General features: G+C 49.4%; 1 protein-coding gene across 1 annotated transcript; it reads left to right on the forward strand.

The window, feature by feature from the left end:
• Positions 1-14: 14 nt before the first annotated feature.
• Tle7 (TLE family member 7) lies at positions 15-10,248 on the forward strand. Its single transcript, XM_029480428.1, has 11 exons — positions 15-185; positions 1,300-1,302; positions 7,475-7,581; positions 7,691-7,713; positions 7,874-7,932; positions 8,268-8,480; positions 8,571-8,812; positions 9,007-9,148; positions 9,293-9,446; positions 9,785-9,858; positions 10,144-10,248. Exons 1-11 carry the CDS (start codon positions 15-17, stop codon positions 10,246-10,248), a joined length of 1,293 nt encoding a protein of 430 aa, XP_029336288.1.
• Positions 10,249-10,687: the final 439 nt, after the last annotated feature.

Here is a 10,687-nt window from a genome sequence, read left to right on the forward strand (position 1 = left end):
GGGCGGGTCTTCAAATGGCTGCCATGTTCTTGAGGTGTGGCTCCCACCCCCTATCGGCTGCGGAAATCCCACCCACCCTCTGTCCAAGCCCAGCCTCCAGGAAGCCTCCCTCAACTGCACACTGCGCCAAGTGTCTCCTGTGGCGGCCCCCGGGTCCCCCCCGCAGAGACTCGCAGCCAGTCACGGTAAGAGACTAGTCTGTCGCTGTCGATCCCTGTGTGTCCTCCTGTCTTTCCCTCACCCGGGCTGGGACCACCCATTTGTCACCAGGGCATGGGCCTCCGAGGTCTCCTCCCAGCACAGGCCCGAGCTTCATGCACCCAGCTGCACAGATCTCCCCCTCCCACGCCATTCTCAGAGTGGGAGAGCCTCGTGCAGGGCGGTCTGGGCCTGCAGCTGGCGTCTGGTGCAAGGGGACAGGGACATGAGCGCTACATGCAGGTCTGGGGGTGCCCTGCATAGGGAGGAGGGCGGGCAAAGCAGCCATTTAGGAGTCCTCTTTCGCTCCTGCTGCCTCCTGGTGGAGCAACTCGCCTGGCCGCTTCCAGCAAGGTGGGAAACAAATCGTCGCCATGTCACCAGCGTGAGGCCACTGAGTCCCCTCGGCCACACGAAGGCTCTTTCTCTGCTCAGAACCTGAGGAGAAGCCCTTCGCCACCTGCCTCAAATCCAGGACCCCACAGCAGCTGGGGCTGAGGTGCTGGTGGGAAAATGTCCCCAGCGTCTCCTAGGGGAGCCTGAAGAGATGGCGGAGACTAGAGGGCTGCAGGGGTGTCCGACGGGAGCGCACTGGTTAGCCCACCGCTTCCTCTTTAAAGAGGGCTAGCAGTCTAGTGATGAACCAGCTTCCAGTCAGAGGAGCTCAGGAGAAGGGCTGCAGTAAGGCATGTCGCCCCAAGACCCTGATAGTGACAATTCAAGGCTTCGCTCAAAGCTCCCTAGGAAAAAACCGGAGAATTCTGGACAGAAACTGGACTGTAGGATTCGGAATGTAAGTGTTCAGCCTCGGCGTGGGAAAGGACAGCACCTTGTGTGAGAGGCAACCGCCATCATCACGCTTGTCTGAAAGGAGGCCCGATAAGGCTTGGAGAGTTGAAAGTTCCCAGTGACATCAAAGGACCAGATGAATAAGGAGGAGATGAATAGTAAGAAGGGACCTGGTCCATTGCCGTCCCTTCCTTCTGGAAGGACCCTCCTGTACTCTGCTCAGAGCAAAAGTCACCTCTCAGCCTACTCTTTACCGCCCTCTGCTCTTTGGACTTGGAACTGCAGATGTTCTGCACTGTATGAAGAAGACAGGAAGTGTTTGGTACCTGTGAATTTTCTCCTTTATATGTTTTCATCAACAAATGTCTAGGTAACTCTCTCTGGAGCACTTTGTTGAAAGAGAAGCGCCTGCACTGGGAGACGGAAGAGGGGGTGGGGTCAATGCTCTGAGCATAGCTCTCTAGTGAACTACCTAGGAACCCCAAGGGCCTTATGGGTGGAAATTAGATTTGAGCTGCTTCATACTTGTTCACACTTGGGCATAGCCTCAAATAAAGATCTGCAGGCCAGTGTTCTTGGTTCTGGTACCACCTAGGTGTTAACCCACCAGCTGGGGTACACCTTTGCTTCCACAGACCTCATTTGACTGTATTCCCTGGGTAAGGGGACATCTACAGCTGACTGGCCCTTCTAGGGTCGTAAAGGTAAGAAACCAAGGCCAAATTACCTGGAGTTCACTGGATGGAGAGGAAGGAGGCTCATGACACTGGGACTTTCAGGTCTTTAACTCCTTATTGCTTTCTTTTTCCCCTTGAAAAAATGCACACAAATACCAACACAAAATCCACCATTTTAACTCTATAAAATGTACAATTCGGTGACGTCACAGCATTGAGCAACTACTATCATTTTCCAGTTTTAGAACATTTACATCATCACATGTTAGCAGCCTGGGCCCCAGCTTCCCCATCTGAAAATGAAGCTAATAAGAAACGGCTTTCCTAAGACCAGAGGCAATGTAATCCAACTTCTGTTTCTGTAGTAGGAATTAGCTTGCTTGGATAATGACGAGTGTGGGCGTGACCCCAAGATCAGTGAGAGCATCAGTGGTGCCAGATGGCAAGTAAACAAATGTCAAAGCATTGTCATAAAAGTCTTAGAAGGTACTGGAGATGAACTTTTAATTCCAGCACTCAGCAGGCAGAAGCAAGTGGATCTCAATGAGTTCAAAGCCAGCTTGGTCTACTTAAGAAATTCTGGACCAACCAAGGCTACACGGGGAGGTCTTGTCTCACAAGTTGAGAATCATTCAGATGTCTTTCAAAAAGAAATATAACTATAGCCAGACATAGTGGGCACCCAATTTTAATCCCAGCACTCAGTAAATAGAGGCAAGTGGATCTCTTGAGTTCAAGGTCAGCCAGGCCAACTGGGGCTACACAGTGAGATTCTGTCTCAAAGAAACAAAACAAGCTGAAAAAGATTTGAGTTTCTTATCCTAAACACAAGTTTTATAATATTTGATAGAAAACTACTCATATTTAATACTTCTTGCAACATTAAAAATATCCATCTGGGCTTGGATTTGTATTCTGGTTTTAGACAAGAATCTGTGGGATTCTACCCCTCACCCCCAGTTAATCCTATGGTTTCACATTAGGGACAGAGCCCAGGCCCTGTGTCCTTCACTGTGTATTTTCTGTGAGAATCAATAAAGAGGTATTTACTGAAAGAGGGATTGTGTCAGGACAGGGATTTATGTGAAGTTCCCTCCTGGGTAGTTTACACAGCGGGCTGTAATAAACTGCTCACCACTTTACAAGAAACCCAGTGATCCCTTTGAGAAGTTCTTTCCTCCAAGGGCTGCAGTGACCACAGGCACTGTCTCCTCTGTTATGCAGGAGTTCCTCAAGGATGTAGGCTTGGCTTTGGCCTGGTCTCGGGTCCTTGGCCTAGACTTGGCTCACTGCACAGGAGTTTTGCAGTGAGCAAAACTGTTTGACTACAAGTGACTGGGGAACATCATTCCTAGATAAGGGACAAGCAGGAGCCAAAGCCCCAGCGTGAGAACGTGCTGCCTAGAAAACTGAGGGTCGGGTATGGCAGGAACAGGGAGCAAATCAGAGGAGAGCTGATATACTGGAGTCTTAAAACCAGGCTTCAAACGTCTTGGGGGCCGGAAGAGGAGAGAGAGGAAGGGACAGGGTTTTGGAGATGGGAGGTAAAAGATTTCTACACAGTAGCTATTGCAAGATTTTTGCTTCAAAAGAAGAAAGTCAAGGGATGGAAAGGAAATCAGAGTAGAGAGTTTGGTAAGGGGAGAGGACAGGCATGGGACAGATGAGGGCAGGAGAGTAGGAGTGTCCAGACTCACCAGCAACTGTCCTTCTGTGGGAAGGAATCAGGGGGCAGAAGAGCTGTGTAGGTTGTGTAGAGCACTCAGACATGGTGCTCTAACCAACAACAGCAGCAGCACTTAACATCAGTATGCCTGCCACCACATCACCACTGATATCACCTTCACTACCACCACATCACCAAAACTATCACAATAATATTATCACCACCATTACCACCAGTTTTGAAACCATTACTACCACTACCACCACCATCACCGTTACCACAGTAACACCATCATCATCTAGAATCACCACTGCATCATTATCTAAATTGACACTTCTGCCACGTTACCGTCACTGTCACCACCCCCATCACTTACCCCATCTCTATCACTTCTCCCATCCTGACATCACCAATCTCCATCATCCCCATCTCAGCAACCCCTGTTATCCCCATCATCACTACCGTTCCAGCCACTGCAACCATTTTTCCTAAGCCACCATCTTCATCACCAAGCACCCAGTGAGAAGTACAGATTCTCAGTTCCGGACCTCTTGCATCCGAATTTCTGGGACATGGGACATCAAGCTCTCCAGAGGACTCTGAAGGATGCTCAAATTTAAGAATCTCTAGACAAGACAGCCACATAAATGCAAGGCTTCTCTAGTGGCAAACTAGAAACTCTGATAAAAGACAGGTGTAAGGCCATAGCAGGGAGGAGGAGAGGGGATGGCCCCCTCCTTTCGCTAACTCCCTGATGTTTGGTTGCCTTGGTGGTTGGCGATCTGCCCTAGGAGCAGAGGGAATTCATTCACCTAGAGCTGGGGCAGCAAGTACCTTTTGACCCTCTTATAAGTCAGCTGGAACCCAGAGGCTCATGTCTCTGAAGTTTCTCACTCTATCCGTTGAACATACGTGGAGAGATTCCACACCTCATTCTGCACCCAGAGACACAAGAGCTCAGCACGAGTGTGGCCACACCCTGATATTTACCAGCCATTCAGAATCCAGCACCTGACCGGGTTCTTACCCAGGGCTTCAGTATTTTGTTAGGCCGCTGTTTACCACAGGTGCTGGGCAGCCCAGCACCCCTACCCTTCCAGAAGGGTGGATCCAGACCTAGCCGGGTCTTTACCATCCCACTTCCAACCTTTAGGCTTTGACCTGCCTTCTCAGGTGAGTTCCCTGCGGGAGAGTATTTTGAGTGCAGGATCTCTCACTTTTGGAGAGAAGGGAGGGGAACCGGTGACTTGGCTCCTTCAAAAGCCTTGTCTTATCTTTATGGTGAAAGCCTAGTTACCTTGAAGTCACAAGTCCTGATTAAGGAGTCTCATTGGCTTTAAGTTTTACTCAACTTTCATAAGAGAAACTTGCAAGCAGGACTTCCTCAAGGTGCCGGTGACCTGTACCCCTCTGCTTGGTCTCACCAGAGCCAAAACTAGCCACCCCTTACCCCACCCCGTGTCCCTAGTTAAAGGAAGCCCGATGCTTCTCAGAGAAAATCTATTAACTGAACAAAAGAAAAAAAAAAAGGAACCAAGAAGCATAAGGACAATGATTTGGGGAAGATGAAAAGCCATTTGGCTCTGGCTCAACCGTTTTTAACATGACCTGAAGCGTTCCCCAGGAAGAAAGAGCAACATCAGGTCTTGTTGTGACTAATTTCCCCCTTCCATTCCTTGTTCCTATTTTCCAATTTCTATATTGAAACACAGCTATTCGTCTTAATCTCTTGTACATATGTGAACATATATAAAATAAATTCAAATTTCTATCCTTTCTTATACAAAGGTAATAATATTTTGAACATTTTTCTGAGCTTTGTAAACTGCCCCTCTAATATTATACCACGTCAATGACTCTCTGTGTGTGTGTGTGTGTTTAAATACTGTGTACTATTCCACTGTGGGAATTGGTTAGAGCTTACATCACCAGTCTTCACCTGTGCTGTTTGGGGTTTGCACCAACTTACACACATACCATTTTGTACATATCCAGTTGTGTGTTGTGTACAGGATAGCTTTGTGAAAGCAGGAGGTAGGAAAGTGAGCCAGAGGGGACACAGTGTGAGGCTGTTCTGTGCTTTCTAGCCACTTGACCTGGGACCCGGGCTCACTTGCTCCACACTTCACTTTTTAAATCTGTGAAGGGTGCCCTGGCATTTGGGAGGCTGAGGCAGGAGGATAGTCAGAAATTTTGAGTCCAGCCTGGGCTACAGGATGAGATCTTGTCTCAAAAACAGTATCTATAAAGTGCTTCAGAAAGACTCGGAGTTTAGCTCAGTGAAAGAATGATTTCCTAGCGTGTGTGGGGGAAGGACTCGGGTCTGATCAGTGGCACCGCCAGACCAACAGTCAACCAACCATAAACAGAGCATACAGCAGCAAAGATCAAATGAGATCTTCTATGTGAAACATTTAGTTTAGGGCCACATATACAGCTAACCCTTGGCAGGTTGCTGGGTTTCTGTTAAAGTCCTGCTAGAGCCTTTTGTGAGAGACACAGATTGAGCCTGGCTGTCAAACCTGGTGATCTGAATGGAAGAGTCCCTCACCAATGGCTACCCATGTCCCCAAGGTTTTTGTTAGATTCTCTTAACAGAAAACATGGAGCTTCCCAGGGTTAGCTGTTGGGTAGGTTGGAGTGGAATCTTTCTAAACAGGGCACTGGCTTGTCTTAAATTCACTGATTCTCCCGAACAGGCTGCAGTTAAGTGCACTGTCCTACTTCATTGACTATTAGCCTTTCTACAATGTTCCACAGCCTTCATGTGTGACACCGTTCCCATCTTAGAGTTATCTTGGGGTGTAGCACATGTCAATGACTGGCAGGGCAAGTCTTCAACATCTGCATCCCGTTCTCACCAGACAGTGTCTGATATTTGAGTTCATGGGCCCAAGTTCTTCCATGCTGTCTCCTGTAGTGGGTGGGACACCCCATGGCCTGCATGTGCCTTTCCTGTTGCCTCAGGGTTTGGGTATATTGGGGAATGAGTCACATTTGAAATGGGTATGTCCACATTAAACAGTGAGTTTGAGTTTGTCTACACAGAAACAGTCCATTTCTGCAAAACTTAGTTGACAGTCAATCTTTGGAGGCTTTACATTAAAAGAGGTACTCTCAGAACATTCTGGACAGACTTTGTGCAGTATACCTGAAAAACCTGGATTTTTTTTTTGCCTCTGTTCTGTGTGTGTGTGTGTGTGAGAGAGAGAGAGAGAGAGAGAGAGAGAGAGAGAGAGAGAGAGAGAGCACCAGAGGTTGATACCAGCTGTCTTCCTCAACCATACTCCACTGTTTTTAAAATTGCTTTTTTGGGGTGAACACATGTGTACATGCATATGCATGTGAGTGTGTACATGCCACAGGGCACTCGAGGAGGCCAGAGGGCAGCCTTTCAGCAGCCGCTTCTCTTCTTCTGCCATATTTTGAGGCAGGGTTTCTCTGTGGCTGCGACTGAGCTGCATACTCCAGGGTGGCTGGTTTTCAGGCTCCCGAACAATTCCATTCCCACATCCCACCTTGCTGTACACGTGCAGAGATTATAGTGTGTGCTACCACATCTGGATTTTCACCTAGGCTTGAGGACTGAAGTCAGGCCATCTGGCTAGAGGAGGCATCTCCTTGACCCTTATTTCTTTTGAGGCAGGGTCTCTCATTAAACCCCGGAGCTTAGTAATTCAGAATGGCTGACCAACAAGCCCCCAGGGATCCTGTCTGTCTCCACCTTCCCGGCAGGCACTAGGATGACAGATCCATACTTGGCTTTTCACGTGGCCACTGGGGAATCTGCACTCAGATCCTCATGCTTGTGCAATAAGCATTTGCCAACAGAGCTCTTTCCCCAGCCCTTTTCTGTTCTCTCCAGTAGTACAGGCTGACTTGGGAACCCAGGATCTGTTTGCTGGGTCCCTAGAGCCAGATGGTTCATTAACTTGATTGACCTAAGAACATGAGTGAAGAGAAAGAGGATTCATTCAGGACACTCAGAATTTATGATGAAACAAAGGAGATAAAGAAGATGCCAGAAAGCTCTGGTGTTTTTTCTCATCATGGGCAACGAGAGCAACACCAAGTGGATGGTGCACAGGGAATGCTCCAGCTGCCCCCATGTCCCTCAATACAGCATGACCCTGTTTGTCGGGAGATGCACAGTATGACCCAGCAGCAGTGGGATCCTCACGGCCAGGACACATCTGGACTCCAGTCCATGTGGTTTTCAGAAGCAGAACCAGAAGGAGGAACTGGCTCAAGGTAGGGCTACAAGGACCAAGACTGGGCAGTGATGGGCTGTCCTGGGCAGAGAGGGCCCAGCACCAAGTTCTGTACCTCACACCATCTCCCCTCTCTTCCCTTCTGTCAGATTCCAACCAGGAGACAAGACTGGTAAGTTTCTGGCTGTGACAGTGTGGGTGGGGAGGGGGAGTGGCCCAAGCTGGATCCAAGATGGCGGATGAGGTACCCAGTTTGGTGTTACGGGAGTTTGGGTCTCTCTGTTGCTGTGATATGCTGTCCATGAGAGGTGGGCATGGCTGTTTCTCTGCAGGCCAGTTCTCTTCTTCATCCTTGCCCAACAAAGAAGTCTGGTCATTCCTCAAAGCCATTGTAAGTACCTTAATATTACGTTTTCAATACCCAGGCATCATTGTTCTTTCCTACCCACCCTCTAATAGAGAAGTGGTGCGTTTGCACACCTCTCTTCCCTTTCTCCTAGGTAGGGTGGCCTGGGATGCCACCTTCTTAGCAACATTGTCTTCCTTCTTCCACTGTTTTGAAAAGTAGTCTCTATAGCCCACAGGGTAACTTCTATGAGAGATATGACTTGGGGGGGGGGAGGTGGAGTGTCCCTGAGCCAAACTCTTATGAGAAAGCTTGGGAATTTGGGGATGAGGGGCAGAGCAGGTTTCCTCCTTGGTTGACCAGTCCTGTCCTCTCTCCAGCCTCCCATTCCGGATGAGGCAGTGGTCAAGCGGAAGTCCCCATGTGGTTCCTGGAGGGTTGGGACTCTCCATCACGGGAAGCGAGTCAACGCCATTGCCGTCAGCAGTGCTCCCTGCCACGTGTATACGTGTGGCACTGGCTATATCAGGGTGTGGGATGAAAATGCGCTGCATGCCTCAGACAGGACACCTCAGGCCCAGCTGGACTTTCAGGTGAGGGGCTTCATCAGGTTTAGAGAAGTCAGCCAGGGCCTCTGTCCTCAGCACTGCGGAGTGTACTGATAGTGTGTGCTCTTTCCCCAGGACCCTCGGAATCGTGTCCTCACGTGCAAGCTGTTCCCGGATGAGCAGAGTCTCATCACAGGGGGAATGGCCAGGGGTCTGACTCTCTGGGACCTGGCACCCACCCCCCAAGTCAGGGCACAGATGGCTTCCACAGGCTCCATATGCTACTCATTGGCTCTTTCCTCTGATGCTCACCTCTGCTTGGCATCTTTCAAAGGATTTGTGGAGATTTGGGATGTGCAGAACCAAATCTTGATCAGGTAGGACTTCTCTCTTGAGTCACTCAGGTCTCTCTTGGGAACGGCTTGAACAAGAGACCTCACTTTCCCTTTATGGCAGTAGGGCTATGCCAAGCAGCCTGGAAGGTGAATCTAGGGGCTTCCTAACCATGTAACCTTCAAGTTTGGGGGGGGGGCAAACATTTCTGAAGACCTCTGAGTTATTTTCCCACCAGGAAACACGAAGTCCCTCCCTATGCGTCCCGATGTGTGGACATCACAGGCTTTAAGTTCTGGACAGGTGGTGAAGACACCACCCTATATTCCTGGGACCTGAGGAGCTACCAGAAGCTGCAGCAACACAACTTACGCCATGAGGTGCCTGCTTGGTTGCCTACAGGACCTAGTTCGACCCCTGGGTGGGAGCTTAAATGTGGGCGCGGATTGGTGAGCGTGAATTTGAGGCTGGGTCTTGAGGTGTGGCACTGGCAGTCTTGAATGCTGACCCAAATCTTCCCACAGATCCTGAGCATCACCCACGACCCCAGTGAGGAATGGATACTAGCCGGCTTGAAGATGAGCGACATTGTCATCCTGCATGCTCACCGGGAGGAGAAGTATAAAGCTGTTGTCCAAAGATACACACAACATCACAACCTCAAGTTCGCCTCTTGCGGTGAGTTAGATGTCAGGCGTCTCCATCTCCTTTCCTACTTACCCTCTTTCCTTATGCTTCCCTCACAGGGGCTTCCCATATAGAGTGAAGCAGGAAGGTACAGGGAGACAGATGCTATAGAAGTTCCATCTCATGGGCCTCTTGTTCAATAATAAATAACTCACCATGTCCTGGGTATGGGAGGAGGGTGGCAGCAGATGAAGGGGTGGCTTGGGCCATGAGGCAGGGACGCTGAGGCAGAGAAGATAGTTGCTCTCCCCCTAGTCTACTTGAGGACAGCGGGAGTTAGAACAAGAGGCTCAGTCTATGAGCCCCGCCCCCATTCTTCCCCTTGCCAGGGACCTATTTTATGGCCACTCTGAATGAGGTGATCTACTGCCTAGCTGCACCCTCTCTAAGAAGGTTGTTCCAGGTACGGAAGTGGGGAGTTGGGGGGAGTGAGGATGCATGCACTGAAACTCTCAGAGCTTGTGGCCCCAGATCTCTACTTGATGGGTCCCAGAAAGAACTAGAAAATACCACGGAGATGGCCTTCTGCAGTGGGAGGGACTGTGGACGGATCCTGTGAACCCATGGTCTTCACTTTGAGCTTTTTCCATGACACGGGAAAGCCCTGGGTCTACATAAACCTTGGACCATGAAGTCTGGCTCATGTGTGGCTCAAACCCCACCCCTCCGTGTTGTCCTCTCTTCCTAGGCAGAGGAATGCTATGACATTCTGTGCTGTGAAGTGTCCTCTGATAATCGGTATATGGTCACGGGTTCCAAGGATAGTGCCACGGTGTATCAGCTCTTATACTGAAGGTTGCGGACTACCGTCTTGCTGGTGAAGAACCATGGAGGTCAGATCGCGTGAGCTCACAGTGCCGGACATCTTCCACAACCTGCCTCCCTCTACTTGAGCCTTGCTGGCTGGCTGCACTCCCAGGCTTTGGTTATATGACTCGGGGGCTTTTCTTTTTGTTTCATCCCCTATCACTGATTTCTGTGTTTGGCAGGTAACTTTATGAGATATGGCTTTGGAATTAATAAAATAGAGCAAAACTCAGAATACTGTTTGTGTGTTTCAGATAACAAACGAAGTTATAGTAATGGCCTATTTCTGTATTTAGCAAGTGGGGGCATGTCATTCTTCCAGGGTGGGGCCTATTAGTCACTTTTATGTTGCTGTGATGGAATACCCTGACAAAAAAAGCAACTTAGAGAAGAAAGAATTTATTTCTGGATTACAGTTCTGGAGG

This window comes from Mus caroli, chromosome 8 (genome assembly GCF_900094665.2).
Source record: "Mus caroli chromosome 8, CAROLI_EIJ_v1.1, whole genome shotgun sequence".
In the NCBI taxonomy this organism is placed as follows: domain Eukaryota; kingdom Metazoa; phylum Chordata; class Mammalia; order Rodentia; family Muridae; genus Mus; species Mus caroli.